The sequence below is a fragment of the Oncorhynchus nerka genome, linkage group LG4 (genome assembly GCF_034236695.1).
Source record: "Oncorhynchus nerka isolate Pitt River linkage group LG4, Oner_Uvic_2.0, whole genome shotgun sequence".
NCBI classification, from domain to species: Eukaryota; Metazoa; Chordata; class Actinopteri; order Salmoniformes; family Salmonidae; genus Oncorhynchus; species Oncorhynchus nerka.
In genome coordinates, this window is record NC_088399.1 from 51,499,875 (window position 1) to 51,512,903 (window position 13,029).

At 44.9% G+C, this 13,029-nt stretch overlaps 1 protein-coding gene across 3 annotated transcripts in view; it reads left to right on the forward strand.

Annotated features, from left to right (window-relative positions):
• Positions 1 to 13,029, forward strand: part of sh2d3ca (SH2 domain containing 3Ca) — an 81,937-nt gene that overhangs the window by 52,206 nt on the left and 16,702 nt on the right. For all 3 annotated transcript variants that reach the window (XM_029657106.2, XM_029657113.2, XM_029657120.2), the window contains 5 exons: positions 923 to 1,075; positions 3,963 to 4,240; positions 5,084 to 5,211; positions 5,443 to 5,984; positions 6,421 to 6,536. In XM_029657106.2, coding sequence (XP_029512966.2) covers positions 923 to 1,075; positions 3,963 to 4,240; positions 5,084 to 5,211; positions 5,443 to 5,984; positions 6,421 to 6,536 — 1,217 coding nt within the window. The remainder of the gene's footprint in view (positions 1 to 922; positions 1,076 to 3,962; positions 4,241 to 5,083; positions 5,212 to 5,442; positions 5,985 to 6,420; positions 6,537 to 13,029) is intronic.

A 13,029-nucleotide genomic window follows, 5' to 3' on the forward strand; every position in this document is an offset into this window, starting at 1 on the left:
TGTGGCAAAATGGCTAAAGGACATTCAAGTCAATGTATTGAAGGGGCCATCACAAAGCCCTGACATCAATCCTATAGAAAATGTGTGGGCAGAACTGAAAAAGCATGTGCGAGCAAGGAGGCCTATAAACCTGACTCAGTTACACCAACTCTGTCAGGAGGAATGGGCAAAAATGTACCCAACATATTGTGGGAAGCTTGTGGAAGGCTACCCAAAACGTTAAACAATTTAAAGGCAATGCTACCAAATGCTAATTGAGTGCATTGTTACATCCGTCGTGGAATGAATGAGACAGTGTTCATGATAGTTTATATTTTGTTGGTGTTTCATTATTAAATGAACGTCAAGTTCTGCAGGGCTAGACAGCTACTGTGCAAAAACAAGATCTCAGGTGGAAAACAGGCTGCCAAAGTATGATTCCCAATCAGAGACAATGATAGACAGCTGCCTCTGATTGGGAACCATACCCGGCCAACAAAGAAATAGAAAACTAGAATGCCCACCCAAATCACACCCTGACCTAACCAAATAGAGAAATAAAACAGGCTCTCTACGGTCAGGGCGTGACATATGTATGTAAACTTCTGACCCACTGGGAATGTGATGAAAGAAATAAAAGCTGAAATAAATCATTCTCTCTACTATTATTCTGACATTTCACATTCTTCAAATAAAGTGGTGAACCTAACTGACCTAAAACAGGGAATTTTAACTAGGATTACATGTCAGAAATTGTGAAAAACTGAGTTTAAATGTATTTGGCTAAGGTGTATGCAAACTTCCGACTTCAACTGTAGATAAAACAGTCTTCTAAAAATGTCACTATAACAATGTTATGTCCCTCATAGCAATCTAGCAATGTTATAATAACTTTAACAATGCTATGAAATAACCCTCCTAATTCCTTTCTGTCAACCTCCAGCTGTCGGAGACTGTAGTCCTGCAGAACGGGGATTTCCTGATCCGTGATTCGCTGATTAACACGGGCGACTACGTCCTAACGACCCGCTGGAACCACGAGGTTCTGCATTTCAAGATCACCAAGGTCCTGGTCAAGTCCAGCACTGAGTCGAAGGTATGTATTGTAACTGGCAGACCTGGGTTCGTGTACTATTTCAGGTATTTGAATGACTTTTCAATACATTTCAAAACAAGTATTTAAATCAAATGTATTTGAAAAAAACTAGTTGCTGAACATGTAAATGCATTTGAAAATACGATTTGAAAAGTATTGTTATGGATTTACAATTCCTTCAAATACATATCATTGGAAGTATTTGAAAGACAGTATTTTCTAATAAATATTTGATTTAATTTTATTTGAAATAACAAACCATTTACAATTATATAGGTCTCGTTTCACTGTTTAATCACAATATGCAGCCCATACTTTACATTGGTGTCTCATGAAAGAGGACAAGATGCCATGTTATATATTTTTTTTAAACATCAGAGTTTCAAAAAGCTCATCAGACATTGAGTAGCGATCTGTTCTGAAGACACACCCCCAATGCTGAAAAGCCGCTCCACAGCTTCGGATGATGCTCGGACATGTAGGTACACAGAAGCAACTCTGCTCAGTGATGGGCGTGTGTGACTGTGTCTTCCGGACTTTCAGAGGATCAGCTCGATGGAAGATATGGGGTGATGAGGGAATCATCCATTTCTCTATTCTGTGGTTGTTCCATGCAACCGAACAGTGTGTCCAAGCGACTTTGTTGGTGGTGATGGCTCACTGTGTGGGACATCCTATGTTGTGCTGGTGAACTTTGTGTCCAGATCATTGATGTCCTGCCGTAAGGGCATCCTTCTCAGTGGCATTGCACTGTGCCAGTTTAAAGTGTGGGATCCAAGACTGAGGCAATCTGGTGCGGCTTCTTCTGCTCATAAACAGTCAGGCACTTCTCAACTACTTCTTTCTGGTTTTTGACACGCTTTTTGTTCGACCTGGTAAACCAATTGGTGAGATGTTTAGTCAGTCCTCTGATGCATGGAATGATGTAGCTGGCTGTGACGATATCAGATCCTTGCACACAATCTGTGGCAACCTCAAAGGGGGTTAGGATGTCCACAGCATCAGCACTGACATACTTCTTGTGCATGGATAGCTTGGTGACAGGCAGTGTGTTATGCTTTCCTTCATCCGCATTGAGAGAATCATTTTCGGTTGAGTTCCACCTTGTGACAGTGGCTGGTTGGCAGACAATTCTTCCCTTTCAGGAGATCCTGTGCAAATGTTAGTGGGAGACAATGTTGGAGGATTTGGAAATGGCTGTGTTGAGGTTATCTGCAGATTTAGGCCATATAAACATATTGAAATACACAGAAGAAAAGCATTTTAAATAACAAATACCGGTCACCAGGCCGGCCAAAACTCCATCCCACCAGAACAGCTCAAATAAGCAAAGAGAAATTTCACCAGTCCATTATTACTTCAAGACATGAAGGTCAGTCAATACGGAACATTTCAAATGCAGTCGCAAAAACCATCAAGTGCTATGATGAAACTGGCTCTCATGAGAACCGCCATAGGAATGGAAGACCCAGAGTTACTTCTGCTGCAGAGGATAAGTTCATTAGAGTAACCAGCCTCAGAAATTGCAGCCCAAATAAATACTTCACATAGTTCAAGTTTTTATTTTACCTTTATTTAACTAGGCAAGTCAGTTAAGAACAAATTCTTATTTTCAATGACGTTAACTGCCTGTTCAGGGGCAGAACGACCTTGTCAGCTCGGGGATTTGAACTTGCAACCTTCCGGTTATTAGTCCAACGCTCTAACCACTAGGCTACCCTGCCGCCCCAAGTAACAGACACATATCAACAGTACAGAGGAGACTGTGTGAATCAGGCCTTCATGGTTGAATTGCTGCAAAGAAACTACTACTAAAGGACACCAATAAGAAGAAGAGACTTGCTTGGGCCAAGAAAGACAAGCAATGGACATTACACCGGTGGAAATTTGTCCTTTGGCCTAGAGTACAAATTTGAGACTTTTGGTTCCAACTGCCTTGTCCTTGTGAGACGCGTTGTGGGTGAACGGATTATCTCCTTGTGTGTTTTTCCCACCGTAAAGCTTGGAGGAGGAGGTGTTATGGTGTGGGGGTGCTTTGCTGGTGACACTGTCTGATTTATTTAGAATTCAAGGCATTTAACCAGCATGGCTACCACAGCATTCTGCAGCGAAAAGCCATCCCATCTGCTTCGGGCTTAGTGAGACTATCATTTGTTTTCCAACAGGACAATGACACAACACACCTCCAGGCTGTGTAAGGGCTATCTGACCAAGAAGGAGAGTGATGGAGTGCTGCATCAGATGACTTGGCCTCCACAATGCCCTGACCTCAGGCAAATTGAGATGGTTTGGGATGAGTTGGACTGCAGAGTGAAGGAAAAGCAGCCAACAAGTGCTCAGCATATGTGGGAACTCCTTCAAGACTGTTGGAAAAGCCATTCCGGGCGAAGCTGGTTGAGAGAATGCCAAAAGTGTGCAAAGCTGTCATCAAGGCAAAGGGTGGCTATTTAAAGATTCTGAAATATATATTTTTTTGATTTGTTTAACACTTTTTTGGGTTACTACATGATTCTATATGTGTTATTTCATAGTTTTGATGTCTTCACTATTATTCTACAATGTAGAAAATAGTACAAATAAAGAAAAACCCTTGAATGAGTAGGTGTTTCTAAAACTATTGACCGGTAAGTGTATAAAACACAGGAAAATCTCGTTTTTGACTGCACCGGGCCTTAAAGATTTAATGACAAGTCTAGTGAGTAAGGTGACTATGGATAAACTATTTATATATTTTTATGATCTATTGATTATTGTATATGAACTGTTGACTGTTGCCGTTTTATGCTGCTATCTGATTTTACTCCTTATATTGTTGGTCATCGTCTTTTTGTCCTTGTGACTGTGTTGCAGTGATTTGACAACTAAGTGTTTCTTATTTTATCTTAAGGTCCAGTACCTGTTGGAGACGGACAGCTTCGACTCCATACCTGAACTGGTGAGGTTCTACGTGGCCGGCCGGCGGCCTGTCTCCCAGCCCAGTGGAGCCCAGATCTACTGTCCAATCATACGCACCCTACCCCTGCGCTACCTGGAGGCCACATTTGCCTTAGCCAATAGCAGGCACAGCCTGGCCCACTCACCGTCCAGTCAGAGAGGAGCGTACATCAAGAGGCGGAGCGTAACCATGAACGACGGATTGACCACAGAGAAGCTGATACCTCACAGGTGAGAGACAGACTGACATGGTAACATTGTTATATTCTCTTCTTCTTCTACCACATTCTTGTTCTGTGTGTGTGTGTGTGTGTGTGTGTGTCTCTCTCAGTGTTGTAAAGCAGATGTTTCATTGCCCATTCATTCCCATTGTGCGGTCAGTGATGTGGAGTCCATCAGTCCAGTGGAACCACCAGTTCTCCCAGTACCAGTCCCAGTAGCTACACCCGTACCAGTGGTACCAAAGCCAGAAGTGAAAGCTGCTGTCGTGGGGTGCAGGTGGTGTGTGTAAGCCCATTTGGGTCAGAACACCGGTGTTATGATAGAGTACTGACCCCTTCTCACTCTCACCCCCTGCCTCTGATTCACTGAGAGCATGCTAGATCCGAGCCATACTTTAGACTCTGTACAATATGGCTCGGTGTTAAACTAGTTGCTACACCGGTCACTCTGACACTGAACTGTCTGCACATCCTTATAACGCATGACTGTCTGTTTCCTCCTCCTCGGCACAGCAACCCGAGGTCAAGCTGAGAGGTCAAGCTTAGCCTGGTCACAGATCTGTTTGTGCTTCCTTCAAATCAAACCTTGTCAACTCGTATGGTCATTGTCATTGCAAACATGACATGACAGTGACCATGTGGCCATGCAGCACAAACAGATCTGGGACAAGGACAAGGTTGACCTGTGTTTCACCTCTTCTTAGTATGTTTATCTGGTACCTACGTTAAAATATAGACTTTTGGGGCATTTAATCAAATCAAAATAATCCTGTGACAACTCTCACACGGTTCATGGGAACCCAGCCACATTACAAAACAATTGGAAATTACTGTGTTGGTTTGTGTTTTGCAGCCCTTCTACTATTCACAACCACAAGGATGCAATGAGGAACTGTGCCGTGAGTATGGATCAGATCCAGGAGTATCGCTGTCCCCTGTCTCCTGTAGGAGAAACACCTCTCTCCCCAGCATACAGCCACAGTGAGTGTTTCTGTCATAGAGATGCAGATTATTTTATAAGGTGGTGCTGTGGTGCACTTGATTGAGCATGCCTGTCTACGGTGTAAGATGGGTAGGGTTTGCACTTTTGAGACAATTCCATTAGCTCCATTGCCCCCAGGCGAGCTCAATCATGCACAGCTAAACATTACGAATTGAACCCTTGTATTGAATATACAATACATGTGTGTAACCCCCTGCTTATCTCCCCAGTCCACAGACACAGAACCCAGTCAGGGGGTAGAGTTCTGGCAGTGGTTCCCCCCTCACCAGTCCTGAGACGCTCCAGCGAGCCCCAGCTCAGCCCTGGCTCCAACAACAACCTACCCGACATGCTAGCTGCCAGCTCCCACTCCACCCCGGCCCACTGCTCCTGCCCAGCCCCAGCAGGGGGCTCAGGAACAGAGGGAAGCTACTGCGACCTCAGGCCCTCCCCGGCCCCATGTCCCGGGGCTCCATGTACCGCTGGTATGCCCCCCACGCCTCCAGCTAAGAGCTACGTGGAGCGGCTGCGTGTGGAGGAGGCCCGAGGGCCTGCCCCAGGGAGGGAGAACGGAGCAGGGGCTGGGGGAGAGGCGTTCAGCGCCCCCCTGGTGGAGACTGCCTCCTCCTTCAGACCAGGGAAGTACCTGTCGCCCCTGATCCCCCAGGAAAACAAGCCCTTGGAGATGAGCGTGCTGAAGAGAGTCAAGGAGTTGTTGGCTGAGGTGGACGCTAGGACGGCTGCTAAACACATCACAATGGCCGACTGCACGGTATGGACACACTTGCATACAGTATGGACCCATAGGACTTTGAATAGGGTTATAAGAGCAGCATTCTGGCACTGTGCACCTTGGACCCCTGAACGTAACTCAGTGATGTCACTAATCTCCTACGGTCAGCCACACTACTCCGTCACAGAGTGTTGCTCAATTAACTCCTGTTAATGGTAGAGCAGCAGAGAGCAACCTGAGGTTAATACAGGGACGACTATGCTACTCTCAACACTATTTACTCAACTCATTATTTGAATTTGAATTAAGAGCCAATTAACCACATGTTGCAGTGACCATGAATACATTAAGATAGAAATGACAATAAACCCTTCCTATCTCCTCTCTCTCACCTCTCCTATCCTTCCCGACCTCTCTGCTTCCTTCACTCACTCCTTCCCTCTATGTTGTGCTTCCTCCTTCTGTCTGTCTGCAGGTGGCAAGGATACTGGGCGTTACCAAGGAGATGCAGAGGATGATGGGAGTAGGTTCAGGACTTGAGCTTTTGACTCTACCTCACGGACATCAGCTGAGACTGGACCTACTGGAGAGGTAAGGGTTAATATTAATATAATATGTAGGGTTGTGGTTGAGACTAGGGTTGAACTGGGATGAAGACATGAAGTTAGGATTAGGGTTGTGATTGAGGCTAGGGTTGAACTGGGATGTAGACATTGTCGCGTCTTTGGCTATGCCGGATTAAGTGATATGATATGCTATTCTATAAAATTATTTCTCCGTAATTAATGTAACCTGATTGAGCTAATCATGTAAATATAATTAACTAGAGAGTCGGGCACCACAAAATAATATTTATAGAGCTGTTATCTTCCAAATAAACTCTTAAAGACCTAGTCATATTTTACATCAATAGCAGTCAATATTAATCGTCATCTTAATTCAGTCTCATCTGAAAGTTGTAAATTCTTAGTTATCTGCACGAACCCTGGCTAACAAGTTGAATCAGCAATACAACATTGGGTTTAATTATTTATTTACTAAATACCTAACTAATCACACAGAATTACACATACACATAATTAAATCATAACTTGATTACAAATTACGTCATAAAGGAAAACGTCCCTAGTGGGAGGAACCGATATGACAGCTTGTTACACAAAAGAGAAGGGCTGGGTTTGAGTGAAAGAGCGGGAAGACTGAGGAACAAAGGGAAGAAGCTGTGCTATCGTAAATACAGTATCCTATGAATTCTAAATTACCGCCCATTTGGAAAAGGAAAATGCAATAAATATTTACTCTGAGCTGCGATTCGGTAGGTTGGTGGAAGATGGAAGGCCGTGTTGCCCAACTGAGTCTTTTGAAGAATGTCTCTGGTTGTCAATTGGATACGTTGTAGTAACGTCATTGGGTGATAGACGGGATACTCTGTCTGTTCCTTCCTAACCCTCGTTGCATTTGCTGTTGCTAACTCAACGGCTAGGAGGTATCACTTCTGTAGTGAATAAGAGTTCAAAGTTCATACCATTCGCAACCAAAGCTCACGCTGATGTTGGCTTCGTTCTGTAGTTATTATCTGAACCATTCTGACATAGGACCGTCGTCCGCACGTCGGAACAGGAGGTTATATTGTCGTCAAGGGCTTATATAGGAAAGGAGAGGAGGGTGTGTTTTATAGCCCATGTCCCTTCACAGGGGCGGGCCACTGATTGAGCAGAGCCCTATTTTATGAAAACCCAAATCTCACATTTTAGAAGCTAAAATCACGTTTCATCCCATCATAAATAATTGAATATTCAAACATTTAAATTGAACAACAATTCCATGTGAATCTGATAACTCTGATGTGTGGACTTTCCACTGTAGAGTTTATGTCATCTTATCATTGATGAGAATGTCTCAGATGACAACCGAACTGACATCATATTCATTAAGTACCACCGCATATGTTCAATTGACCGGACTACCAGAATATAGTTCATTCCCCCCCCACCTTCTGATGTTCCCAGAATCTCTAATGTTAACTAAGGGTTTTGCAAATGTAACCTCAGTTGGGTAGAGAGAGGAAAAAGGGGGGGAAGAGGTATTTATGACTGTCATAAACCTACCCCCCAGGCCAACGTCATGACCACATGAAGACAGGGTTGTGGTTGTGGCTTGGGTTGAACTGGGATGTAGACATGAAGCTAGGGTTACGTTTGTGGTTGAGGCTAGGTTTGAACTGGGATGTGGACATTAATTTAGGGTTGAACTGGAATGTAGACATGAAGTTAGGTTTTAGGCTAGGTTTGAACTTGGATTTAGACATGAAGCTAGGGTTAGGGTTGTGGTTGAGGCTAGGCTTGAACTGGGACGTAGACATGAAGTTAGGGTTGAGGCTAGGTTTGAACTGGGATGTGGACATGAAGTCAGGTTTTAGGCTAGGTTTGAACTGGGATGTGGACATGAAGTTAGGTTTGAGGCTAGGTTTGAACTTGGATGTGGACATGAAGCTAGGGTTAGGGTTGTGGTTGAGGCTAGGGTTGAACTGGGATGTAAACATGAAGCTGGGGTTTGGGTTGTGGTTGAGGCTAGGGTTGAACTGGAATGTAGATATGAAGTTAGGGTTAGGGTTGTGGCTTGGGTTGAACTGGGATGTAGACCTGAAGCTAGGGTTACGTTTGTGGTTGAGGCTAGGGTTGAACTGGGATGTGGACATTAAGCTAGGGTTGAACTGGGATGTAGACATGAAGTTAGGGTTGTGGTTGAGGCTAGGGTTGAACTGGGATGTGGACATTAAGCTAGGGTTGAACTGGGGTGTAGACATGAAGTTAAGGTTGTGGTTGCGGCTAGGTTTGAACTGGGATGTAGACATGAAGTTAAGATTGTGGTTGAGGCTAGGTTTGAACTGGGATGTGGACATGAAGCTAGGGTTGAACTGGGATGTAGACATGAAGTTAGGGTTGAGGCTAGGTTTGAACTGGGATGTAAACATGAAGTTAGGGTTGTGGTGGAGGCTAGGGTTGAACTGGGATGTGGACATTAAGCTAGGGTTGAACTGGGAAGTAAACATGAAGTTAGGGTTGTGGTTGAGGTTAGGGTTGAACTGGGATGTGGACATGAAGCTGGGGTTGTGGTTGAGGCTACGGTTGAACTGGGATGTAGACATGAAGTTAGGGGTGTGGTTGAGGCTAGGGTTGAACTGGGATGTGGACATTAAGCTAGGGTTGAACTGGGATGTAGACATGAAGCTAGGATTAGGATGGAGGTTAGGGTTGAACTTGGATGTGGACATGAAGTTAGGGTTATGGTTGACGCCTTTGTTGAACTGGGATGTAGACATGAAACTATGTTTAGGGTTGTGGTTAAGGGTAGTGTTGAACTTGGATGTGGACATGAAGCTAGGGTTAGGGTTGTGGTTCAGGCTATGGTTGAACTTGGATGTGGACATGAATCTAGGATTAGGATGGAGGTTAGGGTTGAACTGGGATGTGGACCTGAAGTTAGGGTTGTGGTTGAGGATAGAGTTGAACTGTGATGTAGACATGAAGTTTGGGTTGGTGTTGAGGCTTGAACTGGGATGTGAACATGAAGTTAGGATTGAGGCTAGGGTTGAACTTGGATGTAGACATGAAGCTAGGATTAGGGTTGTGGGTAATGGTAGAGTTAACTGGGATTTAGACATGAAGCTAGGGTTAGGGTTGTGGTTGAGGCTAGGCTTGAACTGGGACGTAGACATGAAGTTAGGGTTGTGGTTGAGGCTAGGTTTGAACTGGGATGTGGACATTAAGCTAGGGTTGAACTGGGATGTGGACATTAAGCTAGGGTTGAACTGGGATGTAGACATGAAACTATGTTTAGGGTTGTGGTTGAGGCTAGGTTTGAACTGGGATGTGGACATGAAGTCAGGTTTTAGGCGAGGTTTGAACTGGGATGTGGACATGAAGTTAGGTTTGAGGCTAGGTTTGAACTTGAATGTGGACATGAAGCTAGGGTTAGGGTTGTGGCTTGGGTTGAACTGGGATGTAAACATGAAGTTAGGGTTGTAGTTGAGGCTAGGGTTGAACTGGGATGTGGACATGAAGCTGGGGTTGTGGTTGAGGCTACGGTTGAACTGGGATGTAGACATGTAGTTTGGGTTGTGGTTGAGGCTAGGGTTGAACTGGAATGTAGATATGAAGTTAGGGTTAGGGTTGTGGCTTGGGTTGAACTGGGATGTAGACCTGAAGCTAGGGTTACGTTTGTGGTTGAGGCTAGGGTTGAACTGGGATGTGGACATTAAGCTAGGGTTGAACTGGGATGTAGACCTGAAGCTAGGGTTACGTTTGTGGTTGAGGCTAGGGTTGAACTGGGATGTGGACATGAAGTTAGGGTTGAGGCTAGGTTTGAACTGGGATGTAAACATGAAGTTAGGGTTGTGGTTGAGGCTAGGGTTGAACTGGGATGTGGACATGAAGCTGGGGTTTGGGTTGTGGTTGAGGCTAGGCTTGAACTGGGATGTAAACATGAAGTTAGGGTTGTGGTTGAGGCTAGGGTTGAACTGGGATGTAGACATGAAGTTAGGTTTGAGGCTAGGTTTGAACGTGGATGTGGACATGAAGTTAGGGTTATGGTTGACGCCTTTGTTGAACTGGGATGTAGACATGAAACTAGGTTTAGGGTTGTGGTTAAGGGTAGTGTTGAACTTGGATGTGGACATGAATCTAGGATTAGGAAGGAGGTTAGGGTTGAACTGGGATGTGGACCTGAAGTTAGGGTTGTGGTTGAGGATAGAGTTGAACTGTGATGTAGACATGAAGTTAGGGTTGAACTGGGATGTGGACATGAAGTTAGGGTTGAGGCTAGGGTTGAACTGGGATGTAGACCTGAAGCTAGGGTTACGTTTGTGGTTGAGGCTAGGTTTGAACTTGGATGTAGACATGAAGCTAGGGTTGTGGTTGAGGCTAGGCTTGAACTGGGACGTAGACATGAAGTTAGGGTTGTGGTTGAGGCTAGGTTTGAACTGTGATGTGGACATTAAGCTAGGGTTTAACTTGGATGTGGACATGAAGCTGGGGTTGTGGTTGAGGCTAGGCTTGAACTGGGACGTAGACATGAAGTTAGGGTTGTGGTTGAGGCTAGGTTTGAACTGGGATGTGGACATTAAGCTAGGGTTGACCTGGGATGTGGACATTAAGCTAGGGTTGAACTGGGATGTAGACATGGAGTTAGGGTTGTGGTTGAGGCTAGGTTTGAACTGGGATGTGGACATGAAGTCAGGTTTTAGGCGAGGTTTGAACTGGGATGTGGACATGAAGTTAGGTTTGAGGCTAGGTTTGAACTTGAATGTGGACATGAAGCTAGGGTTAGGATTGTGGTTGAGGCTAGGCTTGAACTGGGATGTAAACATGAAGTTAGGGTTGTGGTTGAGGCTAGGGTTGAACTGGGATTTGGACATGAAGCTGGGGTTGTGGTTGAGGCTACGGTTGAACTGGGATGTTGACATGAAGTTAGGGTTGTGGTTGAGGCTAGGGTTGAACTGGAATGTAGATATGAAGTTAGGGTTAGGGTTGTGGTTGAGGCTAGGGTTGAACTGGGATGTGGACATTAAGCTAGGGTTGAACTGGGATGTAGACCTGAAGCTAGGGTTACGTTTGTGGTTGAGGCTAGGGTTGAACTGGGATGTGGACATTAAGCTAGGGTTGAACTGGGATGTAGACATGAAGTTAAGGTTGTGGTTGAGGCTATGTTTGAACTGGGATGTAGACATGAAGTTAGGGTTGTGGTTGAGGCTAGAGTTGAACTGTGATGTAGACATGAAGTTAGGGTTGTAGTTGAAGCTTGGGTTGAACTGGGATGTGGACATTAAGTTAGGGTTGTGGTTGAGGCTACGGTTGAACTGGGATGTAGACATGAAGTTAGGGTTACGTTTGTGGTTGAGGCTAGGGTTGAACTGGGATGTGGACATTAAGCTAGGGTTGAACTGGGATGTGGACCTAAAGCTAGGGTTGTGGTTGAGGCTACGGTTGAACTGGGATGTAGACATGAAGTTAGGGTTGTGGTTGAGGATAGAGTTGAACTGTGATGTAGACATGAAGTTAGGGTTGAACTGGGATGTAGACATGAAGTTTGGGTTGGTGTTGAGGCTAGGCTTGAACTTGGATGTAGACATGAAGCTAGGATTAGGGTTGTGGGTAATGGTAGAGTTTAACTGGGATTTAGACATTAAGCTAGGGTTATGTTTGAGGCTAGGGTTGAACTTGGATGGGGACATGAAGTTAGGTTTGTGGTTGACGCCTTTGTTGAACTGGGATGTAGACATGAAACTAGGTTTAGAGTTGTGGTTAAGGGTAGTGTTGATCTTGGATGTAGACATGAAGCTAGGGTTACGTTTGTGGTTGAGGCTAGGGTTGATCTGGGATGTGGACATGAAGTTAGGTTTGTGGTTGAGGCTAGGTTTGAACTGGGATGTGCACATGAAGTTAGGTTTGAGGCTAGGTTTGAACTTGGATGTGGACATGAAGCTAGGGTTAGGGTTGTGGTTGAGGCTAGGCTTGAACTGGGATGTAAACATGAAGTTAGGGTTGTGGTTGAGGCTAGGGTTGAACTAGGATGTAGTCATGAAGCTAGGTTTTAGGGTTGTGGTTGAGGCTAGGGTTGTACTTGGATGTAGACATGAAACTAGGATTAGGGTTGTGGGTAATGGTAGAGTTTAACTGGGATTTAGACATTAAGCTAGGGTAAGGGTTGTGGTTGAGGGTTGAACTTGGATGTGAACACAAAGCTAGGATTATGTTTGAGGCTAGGTTTGAACTGGGATGTGGACATGAAGTTAGGTTTGAGGCTAGATTTGAACTTGGATGTGGACATGAAGCTAGGGTTAGGGTTGTGGTTGAGGCTAGGCTTGAACTGGGATGTAAACATGAAGTTAGGGTTGTGGTTGAGGCTAGGGTTGAACTGGGATGTAAACATGAAGTTAGGGTTAGGGTTGTGGCTTGGGTTGAACTGGGATGTAGACCTGAAGCTAGGGTTACGTTTGTGGTTGAGGCTAGGGTTGAACTGGGATGTGGACATTAAGCTAGGCTTGAACTGGGATGTGGACATGAAGCTGGGGTTGTGGTTGAGG